Source organism: Solanum lycopersicum, chromosome 11 (assembly GCF_036512215.1).
Source record: "Solanum lycopersicum chromosome 11, SLM_r2.1".
Lineage (NCBI taxonomy): Eukaryota > Viridiplantae > Streptophyta > Magnoliopsida > Solanales > Solanaceae > Solanum > Solanum lycopersicum.
In genome coordinates, this window is record NC_090810.1 from 38,921,590 (window position 1) to 38,941,211 (window position 19,622).

At 33.6% G+C, this 19,622-nt stretch overlaps 2 protein-coding genes across 3 annotated transcripts in view; one reads left to right on the forward strand and one right to left on the reverse strand.

Annotated features, from left to right (window-relative positions):
• The window catches only part of LOC101265888 (K(+) efflux antiporter 3, chloroplastic), a 52,680-nt gene extending 50,900 nt beyond the window's left edge, over window positions 1–1,780 (forward strand). For both annotated transcript variants that reach the window (XM_069291599.1, XM_069291600.1), the window contains exon 19: window positions 454–1,780. In XM_069291599.1, the coding sequence (XP_069147700.1) occupies window positions 454–1,209 (756 nt within the window). In that variant the 3' untranslated portion in view covers window positions 1,210–1,780. The remainder of the gene's footprint in view (window positions 1–453) is intronic.
• A 16,338-nt stretch (window positions 1,781–18,118) lies between these two features.
• On the reverse strand, window positions 18,119–19,350 carry LOC138339398 (uncharacterized). The gene is made up of 2 exons (XM_069290993.1): window positions 19,210–19,350; window positions 18,119–18,472 (listed from the first exon to the last, which is right to left on the reverse strand). The coding sequence occupies exons 1-2, from the start codon at window positions 19,348–19,350 to the stop codon at window positions 18,119–18,121; spliced, it is 495 nt and encodes a 164-aa protein (XP_069147094.1).
• Window positions 19,351–19,622: the final 272 nt, after the last annotated feature.

Sequence of the window (19,622 nt, forward strand, 5' to 3'; positions counted from 1 at the left end):
ACTCTAAACTTGTGGTTTCTAAAGATGAGTCTTTTAAACCCTTAGTATGTCCACCCTACTTTAACTTAAACTTTACCACCATTACAGGAGTAAATATTTGCAGAACTTTTTCTATTCTAAATGTCACCTGTAGTGTATATTGTTTCTAAACATATAGCATATTAGTAAAAGGATGAATTAGTGAATGTCCAAAACAGGTTCTAATTTGTCTTTTTTCCCAAGCATCCACATTTGGTCATGTTAAATGGCACAGAAACACAATAGTTTGTTAAAATAAAAGGCTTCTGCTGGCTTCACAGTTAAAGGAGTTGCAACATAAGCTTATTTGTTTCTACTGATTATGCTTACAACTCTCTGAGCTGCTATAACTTCTTTGTGCTTTTGTTGAATATTCTCATATACTTAAGCTTGATAAATGTGGCTATTAACGAAGTTTGAGAACATCTTTATTAGGTAAGAGCTGCAGACTTTGTCCAGAATGGGGCGCCCATGCTGTCTACTGACACAACACAGGATCTAAAGGATAGAAGTTACAGTTTGGCTGCAGCTGATCGACTATCTGATGATGGCACCACGCTGTTAACTGACACAACACAGGATCTAAGGGATAAAAGTTACAGTTTGGCTGCAGCTGGTCAGTCATCTGATGATGGCGTCATGCTGTCAACTGACACGACACAGGATCTAAAGGATAGAAGTTATAGTTTAGCTGGAGCTGATCAGTCATCTGATGATGGCGCCACCCTGTTAACTGACACACCACAGGATCTAAGGGATAGAAGCTACAGTTTAGATGCAGCTGATCAGTCTTCCGATGATGGTGCCACGCTGTCAACTGACACAACACAGGATCTAAAGGATAGAAGTTACAGTTTGGCTGTAGCTGATCAGTCTTCCGATGATGGTGCCATGCTGTCAACTGACATAATACAGGATCTAAGGGATAGAAGTTACAGTTTGGCTGCAAATGATCAGTCTTCCGATGATGGTGCCACTCTGTCAACTAATACAGCACAGTATCCAAGGGATAGAAATTACAGTTCGGCTGCAGTTGATCAGTCATCTGATGATGGCGAGAGTCATCTATCTCATGCTCTAGAAAATGGAGAACAACTATTTGAGGAGGATGATATGGAGAGTGCATTTCCAGCTAACTCGAAAAGTGGTTGTGTGGAAAGTAATACAGATGAGATCTCTCAACAAACTTAGGTGCTCAGCTGGTTCTGCTTTTCCGACCTAAGGTCCTGGCTTAAAACTACCATCCTTCAAGAACACAGTAAAAAGACAATAACAAGGTGAACCTTGCATTTGGAGGCATCCAATTAGGTTTATCCCTCCATTGAGTACGTTTTCTAGATTCCAATTTTTTATAGTTGCATTTTGACCAAGGACGAGACAGACAGGAGCATGCTAGGAATTTGGCTTAAATTGAAGTTTTCGTAGTGATCATATATTGTACATAGTCAAGTTAATGGGAATGGGTGTTAGCTATATTTTATTAATCAATCCAAAAAGAAGGTGAATTCAGTTTGATTTTGCTTATAGTCACATCAGAAAACAAGAAAAGTTCTGGGGTTATTCAAAGAATAAAAGATGAAGATTGATGTTTAGCAGTTTCTTCTTCAAAACAGTGATGTATTATTATAAAGTCTCTTCTAATAGGCTCCAAGTTTGGCTACTCTAGCCACCCCTTTCTTGTATTCTTCAAAAGCAACACAATTTTATTTTTATTTAAAAAAAAAAAAAAAGCAATAGAGGATTGTCCATCGCTTTTCTGGTGCATTTTTTTTTTTTTTTTTTGTAGTAGAACTCACATACAATTCAATATATATTCAATCCAGTTATTTCATACAAACCAAACGATACACGCAATATCATAGTCAGTAAACATAACATAAAGACTTATATAGTCTTTACAACGTTCCAAGAACTTCAAAATGTTCAGAGAGTGTCAAAAGTCACAAAATGACAATAAAAAGTGGATGCTAAGAGGTGAGTCTATATATTCGTTTTCACTTTCAGTGTCCTCCATACTAGAGAATGCAATGCGACGACGAGCAAGGTTAATCACTTGTTCCTCCATTTTCACAATGGTTCTGCTCATGCTTACATTTTGAGTCATTTGTTGTATCTCAAACTCTGGTAAGGCACATGTAAGTTGTGCGATTTCCTACGATCTAGCAACTTTTTAAACATAGTCAATTGCCTCTGCTTGCATGACGATCCAATACCTCAATCATTTCTAGAACCCATCCTGTAGACTCTTCCCATATGTGTCCCCTCTGCCACTTTTTTCTTTCAAATTTGAGCAACCTGGATCAGTATAAAACTCCTAGTCTTGTATTATCTCGTTGTTGTTTTATTCAGTTGGTTCGTTTGTTGATTCCACAACACCTTCTTCTTATCTTTCCACTTTGTAGTGATGAAACTTGTTGAAGCTTTCCTAACTGTTGAGAATTCATAGATGAAGGAGAATCCAAGTTAGCCAAAAAGTCATATATCTCTACCTGAGTCGTTTTAACAATATTTGTGGAAGTCCAGTTGTTCTTAAACATGAAGTTTGTCAAATCGTGCTCAAGCTTATAGAGTTCATATTTAAAGTTGACTAGCAACTCATATTTAAGTTAGAAATCCCATATTTCCATATCTTTACATATGCACGTACTCTTGAGCTATAATCAGGTGGAAAGAGCCCTATTTAGCCATTTTTATATATATACACTGGTTCGAGTATGGATTAGCTTATATGGAAGAGACTACACCTCCTGTCCGAGTATAGGTTTGATAGCTTATTACATGTACATACATTCATACAGAGTTGAGTTGGACCAAACACTAGGTCATCCGTCCTTAATAGCAATCAAAGTTTCAGGTTGTATCTCTATCTACCTCGAGTGTGATGTGCGATAAGGTCATACCACTGGACAAAGATCTATTATTAGCAGAGAAATAGCCCATGTATCAGGATAAGCCTTAACTTTCTCTACAACTGTTACGTGGGAAGTAGGAACATTTACTATTCCATTGAAATCTACTCCATCATGGTGTTGCACTTTGGATGCAATCGAATTCTCCTACAAGCTACTTGAAGTCTCAATACTCAATTGAAGTTACTTATCAACTCTGGAGGTACTCGAACTCGGAGTGATGCTATTGTTGCCAATCACAGGGTAACCACTGCTGCAGTGACTGGCCATAGTTGTGCTCTTATCACACAACCAAAGGAGAGAATCTTATCTTTTCTTGGTCATCCATGACCTTTGTCATGCCCTCTTCAAAATGCATTTTTACAATCTTATACTCATGTGTGAATGGTACATTCGAACTTGAAATGCACGAAGCTTGAAGCAAAGACCCTAAAGGAAAGATCAAGCTTTCAACATCTATTAAAGCAACATACCCTAATACAATCCCACAAGCAGAGTATGGGAAGAGTGACGTGTATGTAGACTTACCTTGTGTTGAGAAGGAAGCTCTTAAGGTATATTTAGGATTGGAAATCAATGACTTAAAAGTAAGAGACACTTTGTTTCCATTAATATGATAAGCCTTATAATACATCATCTCCAGATTTGTGTTTGTCTTTCCCCCTAATTTTTAGGTATTAGTTAACTTTACTAGTACGATAAACAACAAGAAGTGCATATGCTGTAGTGGTATCATAGTGCCCTCCCACGGTGCTGACCTGGATGTGAATAATATAGAATGCTCTTTCTACACATATCTAGATAAACCACACAACTTGTTACACAGCACAAATGGGAGATGTGAATAATATAGAATGCTCTTTCTCCGCATTTCTAGATAAACCATACAACTTGTTACACAGCACAAAAGGGAGATGTGAATATAATATAGAAGTTAAGTGAATCTTTGAGAGAGAGAGACACACACACACACATCATTCAGGGTAAAATAATTGGACATGTCCAGTAACTTGTACACACTCCCAATCAAAAAGTAGAATAATTCAACAACATTGGTTACTTATGAAGTGGTAACAAGTGGTGGCTTGAGAATAATTTCGACATTGTCATGAACACCTTGGAGGAGGAGCTCACCATCATAGGTTAGGAATTTCCTTTTCTTTGCAGCCCTTAATGTTCCAACTAGCGCCTCAAAGATGTTGGCACATCTGTCATCATTAAACAGCACTCCGAATGTTACCTTCACAACACAAACAAAATCAACGTTAATCACGCCACCTTGTATTTGTTTAAGATGACAACTATTCTACTAAGTCAATCCAATCCCTTTGGATTATAGTTAGGGCTCTCCTAAACTATCTGCCTTTTGCAACTTTTATACTTGAATCATGGGGTGTTGCTATAATCCCGCTTAAAACGCTGAAGTTTCCTATTTACAACCTCCATTAGTGCCAAAGTAGCATGCATAATAATATCACTCTTCTTGTGGTGTGTGAAAGTTTTAAAAAACTAGGCCAAAGAGGGCAATCATATGGCATTTTTCATTCTGCCCTGCAATTTTTATAACCTGTCCCGCCCCATTGTCGTCTGTACTTACTCACGTTTAAAAAAGCATCAAAATGTAAGTATTATAATCTTAACGAGAGTTTAAATGCAACTCGAATCAAATTTTTCCAACACTAATATTGAAACATTAACCATGAAAACAGAGATAAATCCAGCTTCCAATCAAGCACGGCTAGCTACTCATATGCGACTTGGGAGAGACATGCACAAACTCAAGTCTGTTTACATTACTTGCACTCCATTAGCCTATTATTGTTTAGTTGATATCACAGTCCTATGTTTTCTCAAATCAATGACTTATTAATAATAGCAGAAACAGAAAACAACAATAAAGCTATAGATTTAAAGAACAATCAATTTCAAAAGGCATGAAATAAGCCTTTTAAAACGCTTGTGATTTCAGACAGTGGCGGAGCCGCCTTCGAGTAAAGGAGCGAAAATTTGTATTATTTATATATGGTTAAGTATTTTTTTAGGTATATATAGCATATATTGAAACCCCATCAACTACTTTGTCCGTCTATTTTTCCATATTTTGAACCCCTTTATTAAAACTTTTGGCTCCGCCACTGATTTCAGACAATCATATATTTTCAGATACAAAAACCAGCATTTGCCTGATTTAATGATCTAACCTTAATCCTCATGATTTGGTTTCTCGAGACTATACTGAAAGAATAGCAAAATGTGTTGTTTTAATAAAATTTCATAGTTTAAACCAGTTTTTTTCTCAGAAATGAAAAAATTAACATGATATGCCCAGGGATACGATGTAGAGCAATCATAATCTTTTGATTCTTGTTGAAATCACATAGATTAGAAAGATGTGTATAAGCAAAGCAATTAAAGTGTCCAACAAATTGATAATGTGGGTTCAGAGAAAATGCATTACAGATCTGATATGTAATTGAAATGGGTAAAAAGGTACTACCTTGTAAGAACCATCATCTTGGGCTATGCCGAGTCGCTTGATCTCTTCTTTGAGACGTTCAACCTCTTCTTCAACGTTCATGGCTTCTTTTCAATGGAGTTGAACAGATCTATCGTCGTCTAACATTCACTATTTGCTTTTTATATCCGATAAAATTTACTATTCCTTATTTGAAGTTGGAGTTAATCACAAAAAACACCCTCTTCTCTTTCATACTCATCATTCAAATAATCCTTTAAAGTGTCCACTTTCATTTGTCATATTATTTTTTAAAAGTCAATTTAATTAATTTTTAAAATTAAACTAGTATGAATTAATTTTGATATTTTAAACCAAAAAAAATATTCAAAATTATACGAAAAGTGCTATAAATTGCAAATTTTTTTCATATTAATATGATGAAAAATATATATTTTATAATGTTAATTAAAATTCATATAGTTTGACTCTAAATAGAAACCATGACAAACAGTAGTCAATGGAGGGAGTACTCCTTCCATTTCATTTTATGTGAGTTAGTTTGACTTGATACGGAGTTTAAAAAAAATGAAAACTTTTCAAGTTTGTGGTCCAAAATAAATTATAGAAATTTGTGTGGCTCTAAGACCATCTCCAACCCAACACCAAATTTTACACCTAATCCTATACTTGGTGTAAAATTTGATATTTTAACCTCCAACTCACACCAAATCCAATTAGGTGTGTTAATAGTGTGACAATTTGGTGCAACACTTTTGACACACCAAATTTGGTGTAAAAAATGGTGTGGGTTGGTGTGTCCTTGTCACGCCCCAAGCCTGCACTTTGGAGCGAGACTGATACTCGAAGACTATTGCTAGCCTCGAACGGACCATTAGCCTGACTAACCTACTCAGCGGAAGATTTAACACAAGAGATAAAGCTCATAAAAAGATATATTAAAGTAATAGCTTAGACAAAATGACAATTCATGTCTTAAACGTTTACAATTAAAATGAATAAGACTATAGTACTAATGATATTTGTGTATGAAGCCTCTAAAACAAAAAGGGATGTTAGGACATTACCCCCAATCATCCTAACAATTGAAAACTAGAAAATAAGATATAAAGATGTCATCTGGAATGTAAGGAGACTCACCAACTGACTCTGAACTATTCACTAGATCAATAGTGCGCCGAATGTCGATCCTAGTTACCTGCGTCTGTATTATAAGACGATGCAGGCCAACTGACATCAGTACATTGGATGTACGAGTATACGAGTTGGAATGTGAAACATCACTTAAGCTTGAAAAGGATATGAAGGAAACATTTACCTTGAGAGAATAACTTAACTCAAAATAAAGATATATATATATATATATATATATATATATATATATATATAAAACATCACTTAAGCTTGAAAAGGATATGCAGGAAACATTTACCTTGAGAGAATAACTTAAGTCAAAATAAAGATATATGCAGGAAACATTTACCTTGAGAAAATAACTTAACTCAAAATAAAGATATATATATATTGTAAAACAATTGAAACAACTTAGTTCATTAAAGAAAGTGCAGTAACAAACGCAATTTTACTCATATAATGAAATAACGTAGTTTCTATGTGAGATTCTCTAACCGACAACCACCAATATGAGCCTAAGTGCTGATACAACGTCTTGCCACGCTGACAGAATTTTCCTATACTTTTCCGTTGCATAAAACTGCTTAACTAAGTGGATTTACCAGCTTAACTTAAGTGTCATCTAAAACGAATGATCCTTTAACACCTATGATGACTATACGGTTTATGGAGACTTGAGTTAATATAAACTTGCATCCCCATATCGTTGCTCAATATTACTCCAAAAATATTCTTAGCTCATGTGTTTTAAAAATAACTTCTTTCTTTGGGTTGAGATGATTGCTTAACATTTAGCTTAAAAGCTCTCTCAAAATTGATGTTCCCTTCTTTTGCTCAAAACTTTAATCTCAGTTTCCCTTTATCTTAAGAAAACATTTATGAACGCTTAGTTCACTTAGTTCCTTTATAAATTTTTGACAAATGAATTCAACTCTTTAGTCTTTACTTTTTACTTAATTTGAAACTTGAGTCTTGAAAACAAAGTTAAAAACATTGCTAAAGACTCTTGAAAACCTTTAAGAACTTTGCTTTGACTTGTTTCTTAACTTCTAGACTTGACTCTTAACTTCTTTGACTTTGATCCTAAATTTCCTTGAATTGGATTATGGATCCAAGGTTCGTGATCTAATGCTTATGGATAATTTCATGATGTTTAGATGTACCTTAGAGTATTGCAATCAACTAAGAAACATAAATGCATTACTAAAGAACTAGTACACGAAAGATGGGGGAAGAACGGGGAGAATTGACGTCCCTAGCTTTCTGAGAGACTTGAGGCACCAGTCCTCAAACTTTAGAGAGGATCCTCTGGAACTCTGGCTGGAGCAACGTGCCAGAGGCCAAAGTTCAGAGGAACTTTAATGGCTCCCTAGCAGGTGCGACACTCCAGTCTTTGCCCAGAAAACCTTCGACTTTTCTCCTTTGTTTTAATCTCTAAACTTCCATAGTTCTTTGCCCAAACACTTAGGATCATTAGTACTATCAATATACAATAGATTTAACCCAAAATTACACCAAAAATATGAATCAAACCATCAAGAAACTTAAACAACACAACTACAAGAACTCAACGAAACTTTCAACAATGATCTTTAAGAACAAAATTTCTTAACATTAAAAACTCAAATTCGCTGAATTGAAATATGGTTGGCGCGTGAACTAATCCAACACTATGTGAATTTACATACATTTTAGGGATCACTCCGACGAATTCCACATGCAAAGCTTGAATATTCTTGGAGATTTCTTGATTTCTCTTCTCTTTTCTCCTCTTCTCTCTTTTCTCCAAGCCCTAGCGTGAATTATAATTTTTCTAAACTCATAAAGTCTTGTTTTACCCCAATTAATTCCTAAAAACTAATTAATATAAATAGGTAAGGAAAAGAAATTTTTTCCCTTCCTAAATCCGAATTGGATTTTCTTTAATCCAACAACCGAACTTTCAAAAGGCATAACTTACTCATATGAACTCGAAATTGCGCAAACTTGGTGGCGTTGAAAAGATCATTCCAAAGGCTTTCCAACTATATCTATAACTACACCTAATTCATCCTAGATTAGAAGTTATAGTCGTTTGAAGCTGGTAAAAAACTCACTCTTTTACTTAAAAAATTCCAGATTTTCCTATACTTTCCAAAAGTAACTATTTTCACATTTTTAACTTCGTTCTAATTCTTTCTAGTTGCGAGATGTTACAAACACTACTTATCACACCAATTCACTTTTTAAATATTATAATATTATTTCATTACACAAACTTTTAATTAAACATTATATAAGTTGTGTGTTTTTATTAAATCTCTTGTATATTTTATTATTTTTATGTATTATTTTTATAATATTAATTTTAGATATAACATATAGCTTTTTATAAATCAATGTTTCTATATATGATTTTTTTTTTTTAAAAAATTTATGTTAAATTCTACTATAGATTATAATTGGATATAACTACAATTAACCTTCACAAAAATTAAAAGTGCAAACATATAATTTTTTAAATCAACAATACAATGTACTTAAAAATTACGGTAAATAATAAGCATTCAACAAAATAGTAATTGACATTTATCATGAACTATATATAGTGCATGTTTTAGAAAGAATTTTTTTTTATTAAATAAGAAAATATGAATGATAAGAAATAATAATATAATATTCCTTTTTCATGTATATTTGGTGAGTGGGTTGGAGTTGATTACACTAAAAATAGTGTTAACATCAAATTTAGTATAACATTTGATATTTGGGTTGGAGATGTCCTAAATCATTTCATTAAAGGTAAAATAGATATTTTATAGTTAAATTGCTATTTAATATAGAAATGTGTTATTCTTTTTCTTTTTGAAACTGACTAAAAAGAAAAGTAAGTCACGATATAGAGGGAGTACTAGTTAATTAATTTGGTCTTCAAGTTTATACATGTTATTATCGATTGAACTTGTATTGTTAGAGTGTATATTAACTCAAAGTTGAATTTCCATAACTTGTTTTTAATGAGTTTAAGAATTTTGGCCCTATCATTCACACATTTATTATACCGCACTCTTGAGACTAAATTTTACAAAATTAATATAAATCATAATTTATTCTTTCACACATAAATCATCATTATCTCAATAACATAGAAAGGTTACATCAGTCGTGGCCATAACATTTCAAAAACATTTTTTTCAACCATTTTCATTTTTTTAACCATTTATATGATAAATATATTCTTATTACACTATAGAATTCAAGCCTATTTTTTATGCAAAACTTATGGCACCTTCATACATGTTACAAATCCAACTTACATCGATTTTATCAAATATTATTAGAAGATTCACTATTTATAGACCAACACACCAATTCATCTATGTATAACGGTGATGTCTATACAAAAATTATCTTACAAAATTTACTTATTTTCATTAAAAGTCACAATGTTACTTATTTTCATTAAAAAGTCATAATGTTTCAAGTGATACTGCTTCACGAAATTATATAATATTTCTATTAATGCTTTTAGCCTAATCATCACATTTGTAGTTTAACCAACTTATTATCAAACATATATCTTATGTGTACTAAAGAAATAATTTATATATTAAACTTATTCAAATATTATTGACTATTAATCATAATTCAAGCACTCCCCACATATTGAATGTTTCAAATGTCCTTTTGTAACTCGACTGATTGTCAATTTATTGTGTTCCAATTCTATTACACATGAGCATTCAAAAAGAATACAAAGTCCTCAATCTTTGATGAACGGAAACTGTTCTAACAAAAAATATCATTTCTCTTAATTTTAAATTATTCTAATTACTTTCAAGTATAAATACTATTCATCAAATAAAGGAATTCAAACATATCATCTCATAACTGAAAAATAAAAACCCACATGATCTTTATGCAACACATTATGCCATAATAATTTTATTTGGACCAAATAAAAAACTGAGGAAAAGGTTTAAAATATATTCGAACTTTGATCAAAATTTTTGTAACAATATTGAACTTTGAAAAGGATCTTCTACCTCATGTACTATTTAATAGTATACATTTTAAAGAAATATATGTATCCATATGGATATCATAAATATTACACCATTATAAATAGTAATGTGTCCATGCGGACACATATGTACCTTTAAAGTATATTATTAATAGTTCATGGGGTAATAGGTCCTGCATAAAGTTTGGCATTATCGTTACAACAATTTTAATCAAAGTTAAAGTATTTTTCAGACCATTTTCCCTAACAAATTTATAATAAGTATACTAAATATGTTATTCCTAAATTTATTTAAAATGCATTTGGAGATCACAAGTGAATGCTTATCCTAACATTTATGAAAAATCATTTTCAAAAATTTCAAAGGATAAAATTTTATAAATAAATATTAAGAGAAGTTAAGAAAGTAGAACCCGATATATGTTATTTGTAACAAATTTAAAGTAAAAGAAAATAAATTACAATAACAAATAAAATAAGAAGAAACATAAGTTTATTGATAAATATTGCGGGTACAATTCTATTCCTCCCTCAATTCTTCTCACATAAGATATATCAATTATTCGAATGTTGTTAGTAACATATTTCTAGAATAACAATAATTTGGATTTGATCTTTTTATAAATATTTTATGAATTTATGGAATATTTGAGATTTTGATCTCTTTAAGAATATTCCATGAATTTGTGATGAAATTTTCAAGTTTTATTTTCAAGGGAATGTAATAACTATTTATATAGGCATGAACCGGTTTAGGGTTGAACACACCTTGTAGAGTCCCAATTCGAATTAAAAACATCTTGTAGAGTCCTACGTAATTTTAATGTCTACAAATGTCCCGCTTCAAGAATTTTTGGAGTGTAGAATGCAATTCAAAGATGAAGTTTGAAGTACTCATTTCCCCACCTTTACAGCTTTAGATTTTCAAATTTGATTTATGAGAAAAGAAATGAAGGACATATCTGGTCCTACTAGGCGTATCAATTTGTTTGCAATTAATTTTAAAGTGATAAAATAAATTACAATCACAAATAAAATATGAAGAAACACAATTTTATTGATAAATATTGTGGGTACAATTCTGTTCCTCCCTTAATTCTTTTCTCATAAGATCTATCCATGATTTGTGGGTCGTAAGTAGCGTATTTCCCAAACTTAGTTGATTTGAACTTGATTTCTATAATTTGAGGGTCGTTAGTGACATATTTCTCGAACTAGGATGATTTCGTTAGTGACATATTTCTCAAACTATGACGATTTAGACCTGATCTTTATAGCTTGGGGGTCGTTAGTATCGTTTTTCTCGAATTGAGATGATTGAGATTTGATATCTTTATGAATATTTCATGAATTTGTGCTGGAATTTTTGAGATGTCATTTCAATGAAATATAGTAACCTTTATATAGGCATGAAATAGGGTTTAAGATTGAACAACCTCCAAGAATTCGAACTTCGAATAGAATACACCTATAGAGGTCCCAACTCAAATTGTACACATCTCGTAGAGTTCCAAAAAATTATAATGTCTACATAAATAATTTTTTGGTTTATCCATTGTTGGCTTACTTTTTCCATATGACTTGCTGCCATGGAATCATTCCTTTTTTGTTACGTTTTTGTATATGAAATTGATTATCATTTTAAATAAAAATTATTTAATATTAAGTAAATCATATCTGTTATCAATCGTAATAATTATGTTATAATATTAATTATTGATTAATATATTTATAGGACATTATATAGTATCTTAAGGGGATTGATTTTTCTAAAAAGGAAATTCACAAATATGAGTGCTGGGAAAATAAAATAAGACCAGAGAGTTAAGTTAGAAACATTTTTTAAAATAAAAACCTTGGAAACTTTCCTTTGCATTTGCAACAAAATGGCAAAGAATTTATTTTTAAAACTTCATTTGTTGTTAACCAAAAACAAAATCATTTGCTTCAGAAAATGTTTGTTTTTCTTTCTTTTTTTAGAAAAAAAATAAGCAGCAATATAGTAGTATCTTAATAACATCAAATTCAACCAACATCTAAATCTTTTAAGTTGATTATTGATCAGATTTTGAAGGAAATTTTCAAATATTTTCATGTGAAAGAGATTTTTAAAAATGTTATAAAAGAGAAAATTTCAAACTCCACATGTGCTCTCAAGTAAAGCTAAACATTATTGACAAGATTAGCTTAGCTTAGTTATTAGTTAGTTAGTTTAGTGTTCATTCACAGAATTAGTTAGTTACTATTCATTCACATAGTTAGTTAGTTAGTTAGGAGTTGATAATTTCACAGTCAGTTGAGTTTGTTAGGATTGCTAGACTTCTATCAGCATGTATATATACACACATACATTGTATCGATTAAAGAAAGTTTTTCGTTCTCAATAATATCTCTTTTTTTCTCTATGATTGTTGGTAAATGTTCAACCTCCATTAATGGAGGAAAGTAACTGCTTCCTAGCTTATACTGTTGGTTTCTTGATGGTATCAGAGCTGGGAGTTTCCTGCTTCTCCCGCTCGTTGTGAGTACTGCATTGAGTTTGATTTGCTCTTATTTTTGTTATCATCTTCTTCATCCTGCTTTTTTCAGGACGATCTCACTATCATTGCTCTATTTTAATTCGAGTTTCTCATTGTCATCTTCTTCCTCATAATCACCTTTATCTTCTTCAATGGGTGATGCTCCAGCTGACGCAACTGATACCAACATTTCAACTCAACTAGATCTCAATAGTCCTTTCTACATGCATCCCTCCGAAAATACAGGTTCTACTTTACTTCCTCCTATTTTTTTTTATGGAACTAGATAGCTATGTCATGGAGACGAGCAGTTCTTAGGGCATTATTTGATAAAACTAAAACTGGATTCATTAATGGCAAAATTGTGAAATCAAATCCTACAGATCCAACCTTCATGTAGTGGGAAAAGTGCGATGATATGGTGACCTCTTTAATCCTAAATTCTTTCTCCCCAGATCTACAAGATAGCTTGCAATACGTTAACTATACCAATGAGTTTTGGGAGGAATTGGAGGATAAATATGACCAGACGAATGGCTGCAAACTATCAACTGTAGAAGGAAACAAATGACCTTGTGCAGTGGACTTTGGATGTCACTAGTTACTATACTAAGATGAAGAAATTAAGAGAGGAAATGAATAATACTGATGTTAATTCAGTGTAGTTGTGTGTGTATTTGTTAGAATTAAGCATCTACCATGGAAGTATGCAGTAAAATAACTAAAATTGTGTTAAGAATAAGAAAAGAAAGAAGAAGAAGAAGAAGAAGAAGAAGAAGAAGAAGAAGAATGAGAGGAATCAGAGAGAAAACGTGATTCCCTTAACATTCATATATTCCAACTGTTTACAAAGAATGTGAATTGACTATTTTATACCAATTGCTTAGTGGTAATTAACTAACTAATCAGTACTAACCAACCAACTTAACTAACTAACAAAGATACTAACAAACTAGTCTGTTATATAACTAACTAATAACAATTTGTGGTAATCCCTTCAATGTACTGCAATACAACTTGTCAATTCCTCAACACCCCCCCCCCCTTCAAGCTAGGAGCTATGAAAATATTTTTCATTCCTAGCTTGGAAAGAAGATAAGAATGTTGACGAAAAACTTAGCCTTTGGTGAGAATGTCAACCTGTTGCTCTGAAGTGCAGAGATGATGAAGTGATATCAATCCAGTGTGTATTCTTTCGCGAATGAAATGACAGTCAATATCGATGTGCTTTGTACGCTCATGAAATACAGGATTAGAAGCTATCTGAATAGCAAATTTGCTATCACAATGTAATGGTACAGGAAGAGGGATCTTGACATTCAGTGCAGTAAATAAGCCTACAAGCCAGACAATTTCTGCCACAGTGGATGCAAGGCTGCGATATTCAGCTTCAGCTGGCTACGAGAAATAGTGGATTATTTTTTGGACTTCCATGAAACAGGTGAAGAACCAAATTTAATCAAATAAACAGTAACTGATCGTCGAGTATTAGGACATGAGGCCCAATTAGCATCACAGAATGCAGTTAAAGTGGAATCACAATCTGAAGAAAGAAAAATCCCTAGACCAGGAGATTTTTTAAGATATCGAACAACTCTAGTAGCAGCAACCATATGAGATAACTTTGGAGAATGCATGAATTGACTTAATGTCTGGATAGCAAACGAGATATTAGGTCTTGTATGAGTAAGATACAACAATCTACCAATAAGTCTTTGATAGAAGCTGATATCAGTAAGTAAAGGATCATCCTTAGTATCTATAAGACAATCAAGATCAGTAGATGTAAGTTTCTCATGTAGCTCAAGTGGTGAATGTGCTGGCTTGGCTCCAGATAATCCCAAGTCAGAGATAAGATCAAGAGTATATTTCCTCTGGTGCATGACTATACCTTCTGCACTTCTAGCAAATTCAATTCCAAGAAAGTATCTAAGCTCTCCAAGATCTTTGATCTTAAAATGAGAGTGCAAACTGGTTTTGGTTTCCTGAATCATATCCAGATCATCACCAGTGATTAACAAATCATCAACATATACAAGAATGATAACAATCTTTCCTGCAGACTGTTTAATGAACAAAGAATAATCCAAAGGGCTTTGAGTAAAACTAAAAGAGAGTAAAGTTGTGGTTAATTTCACATTCCATTGCCTGGAAGCCTGCTTCACACCATAGAGAGATTCGATTAGTTTGCAAGCATGTGTAGCTTTGTATTTGTCAAAAAAACCTGGTGGCATAGTCATGTAAACTTTCTCTTCCAAATCACCTTGTAAGAAGGCATTGTATACATCCATTTGATGGATGGACCATTTTCTGGTAGCAGCCAAGGAAAGCACCACCCTTACAGCAACCATTTTAACCACAGGGGAAAATGTGTCTTGATAATCAAGGCCTTCAAGTTGACTATAACCCTTAGCTACCAATCTTGCTTTGAATCTGTCAACTGTGCCATCAGCTTTATACTTTATCTTGAATACCCATTTACAACCAATTGCTCTTTTATCAGTAGGTAAAGTCACAATCTCCCATGTGTGATCATCTTCCAAAGCCTGAATTTATTACTCCATTGCCTCAACCCATCTAGGATCCTTGGCAGCCTGAGCATAAGACTTAGGCTCTATATCAGCAGAAAATTTGGCAATAAAACTCTGATAAGTAGGAGATAAGGAATCATATTTCATAACATCACTAAGAGAATACAAACAACTAGAAGTAGAAGTTGTTTTAGGTACAACAAAGTCTTTCAACCAGATTGGAGGTTGATGGATCTTGTAGATTTTCTAGATGTAGGGAAAGAAATAACCTCAGAAGAAGGAAGTGTGGATGTTGATTGAAAGTCAATAGAAGGCTGAGTATCAATACTAACAGAAGATGGTTTAGCAGAAGGAAAATTAGAAGTATTAGGAAGTTCAGGAATTGATGGTGTAGGTGGTGGAATATGATCAGAAGAATCAAAATGCAGGAAGGATTCATGGTCTGATGTTACAGAATGGAACTCTGTGTAATCTTTAGATAAAAATGGAAAACAAGATTCATGGATCACAACATCTCTACTGATAAATACCTGTTTCTTAGCCAAATCATATACCTTGTAGCCCTTTTGATATAAGCCATATCCCAATAAGACACATTTAACAACTCTTGCACTAAATTTGTCTTGCTTAGGCATGACGGTTACATAACATAGACAGCCAATAACCTTCAAGTGTGACAAAGAGGGTACTCGACCATAAAGCATTTCAAATGGTGATTTATCTTTCAAAACAGTAGATGGTACTCTATTAAGTATATATGCAGCTGCCTCAACACAACAACCCCAGAATTTGGAAGGTAAATTGCCTTGAAATTTGATAGCTCTGGTTGTTTCCAAGAGATGTCTATGCCTTCTTTCAACCACTCCATTTTGTTGTGGAGTATATGGGCAAGAACTTTGATGCAGAATACCATGAGTTTTGAATAATTCACCACAAGCATTGTTAAAAATCTCTGAACCATTATCAGTTCTGAAAATTTTCACATGTTTCTTAAACTGATTCAAAATCATAGCAAGAAAGGTTTTGATTATACTGGATACATCAGACTTGACTCTGAGCAAAAAAAACCAAGTCCATCTAGAGTAATCATCCACTAGAGTAAGAAAGTAGTTCATGCCATTATAAGTAGTGATTTTGTAAGGTCCCCAAACATCCATATGGATCAATTCAAAACAAGTAGCAGATGTAGTAAGACTGTGTTTGAAAGGAATTCTAGTCTGCCTGGCCATAGGACATATATCACATTGTCCTAATGCACTACTACATGAATTTGAAATGCTAGGAAGTTTCTTCAAGACTGGCAATGGTACATGACCCATTCTTCTATGCCAGAGATCTGAGTTTGGCAGCTTCTGTGCAACTAAAGAATGACTGGTAATTGAATTGCTATTGACATTATGTTCTTTCAACAAGTAAAGTCCATGTTGTTCTCTACCAATCATCTTCACCCTCCCATTGGAGAGATCCTGAAATGCACAAAAATCAGGATAGAAAGAAATGCAACAGTTCAACTGTTTAGTAGCCTTAGAAACAGACAATAGATTGAACTTAAATGTTGGCACATATAGCACATCTTTAAGAACATCACCTCCTGCTAGATGGTTGTTACCAACATGTGAGATATCAGTAGACTCCCTATTAGGTAATTGCACTTTTCCTGTGTTTCCTACTTCAGTTCCACCAATTAACAGATATGAGTTACCAACCATATGATTGGTAGCACCTGTGTCAATAATCCAATTAGGATTAGCTTCAGATGTATGAGAGGATATACCTGCCATGTATGCACTAGCATTCTGTCCCCCTTCAGTGTTTAGCAGTCCCAGAAGTTGTGTATATTGTTCATGAGTGAACATAGGAGATGTAATGGATGTAGCTGGTATGGTAGTTGATGCATTCCCTTCAGTCTGTACCAGATTGCTACCAGCATGTAGATCCTTTCTTCTTGATCTAAAATCAGGTGGATAACCTATCAGCTTATAACATTTCTCCTTCAAATGACCAGTAAGTTGACAGTGACTACATTTCATTAATTTGAAACACTTATCCCTAGTGTGTCCTTGGACATGGCAAAAGTCACATTCCACTCCATATTTCTTAGGCTTAGTGTTTGAATCTCTAGCAGTGAATAAAGCAGTAGGATCCGTACCTCCACTACCTGTTGTTAGTTTTTGATTTTCATCTTGTAATACCATTGCATAAGCCTGGTTAACATTTGGAACATGAGATTTCATCAATATTTGACTTCTAGCATTAGAATATCCATCATTGAGTCCCATAAGGAACTGCAGCAACCTTTGGTATTGGAGATGTGTTGCATACTCTTTGGACTTAGTGCAGTCACAACAAGGTGGAGGCATCAACGAATCATACTCATCCCAAAGATCCTTCAATTTGGAGTAGTAAGTAGAAACAGATGAAGTACCCTGTACTAAAGAGAAAATTGACTTGTGCAATGAAAACATTCGTGAGGCAGTAACTCTATCAAAGCGTTCACGTAAATCCTCCCAGATCATATGAGCACTAGATCAAAAAAGAACTCCATTAATCAGATCTCGACTCACATTGTGCATAATCCATGATTTTACAATTGCATTACAACGATCCCATAGCAATTCATAAGCAGGTCCATAAGTACCTCTGCTGATAGATCCATCCACAAAACCAAGCTTGTTACGAGTCAACAATGAGAGTTGCATAGCTTCACGCCAGATTGAATAGTTCTCCATCCCAACAAGTGGTATACCAATTGACATTGAGCTAGGAGCATCGGAAGCATGAAGATACAGAGGATGATGGTAATCAATACCAAGCTGATCCTTAGATCGATTAGAATCAATGACAGTAGCACTGGTATGAGTATCGATGACAGCTTCATTAGTCTCCATCAAAAACAAGAAACAAATTTGCAGAAAAGAAAAAACAATAAACAAGGGAATCTCTCGATTTCTAATCAATCCGCAAAGGAAATCCCTAGATCCACTTGATCAGAGCTCTGATACCATGTTAGAATTAAGCATCTACCATGAAAGTACGCAATAAAACAACTAAAATTGTGTTAAGAAGAAAAGAAAGAAGAAGAAGAAGAAGAAGAAGAATGAGAGGAATCAGAGAGAAAACGTGATTCCCTTAACATTCATATATTCTAACTGTTTACAAAGAATGTGAATTGACTATTTTATACCAATTGCTTAATGGTAATTAACTAACTAATCAATTTACTAACCAACCAACTTAACTAACTAACAAAGATACTAACAAACTAGTCTGTTATATAACTAACTAATAACAATTTGTGGTAATCCCTTCAATGTACTGCAATACAACTTGTCAATTCCTCAACAGTATTTGTGGTGGAAAAATCACAATGCATAAGGCTGAGCAGGATAAAAGACTTATACATTTGTTATGGGACTAAATGAGATGTAACTGTTTTAAGAGGGAGCATTCTCATGATTTCTAATCTACCTACTATGAACATGCATTTGTCATTTTGTCACAAGTGGAAAGACAGAGGAAAATGAAGCCCATCAGTCACATTACTTTGGAATCCATCTCACTAAATGCTTCTATTTCACCTCAACACAATACATGTTACAATACTAACTATAGTTTTTACAGAGGAGGTATATGTAGAGGTACTGGCAGTTCCAACACCAACACTTTTAGGAGAAATTCTAGCACTGACAACAGATCCAATCTGTTTTATGAATACTGCAAATGAACTGGGCACACTAATGATAGGTGCTACAAGATCCATGGTTATCCAACCAACGCAAGAACCCCAAAAGGAAGAAGTAAGGGATTTGCAGCAAATGTGCACACTTCTAAGGATGATGGACATCAACGTGAGGAAAATTCTGAGCAGTGAAGGCAAGTTCCATTGATTCTATCCAAAGGCCAGTATGAACAACTACTCAACCTACTTGTGACCCTGCAAGTTCGAAATGGAGCTGATTGCTCAGGCACTATGTCAAGTGGAGCTGCAAACCTAGCAAGTATACTTGCTTGCTATTCTTTTATTACTAAGAT

Excerpts from the sequence above, each read along its gene's own strand:
- LOC138339398 (XM_069290993.1), bottom strand. The coding sequence starts at position 19,350 with ATGGATCTTGTAGCACCTATCATTAGTGTGCCCAGTTCATTTGCAGTA. Across the intron at positions 18,473-19,209 it reads CCTCTACATATACCTCCTCT|ACTAATGAAGCTGTCATCGA; the intron begins GTAAAAACTATA and ends TTTTTGATGGAG.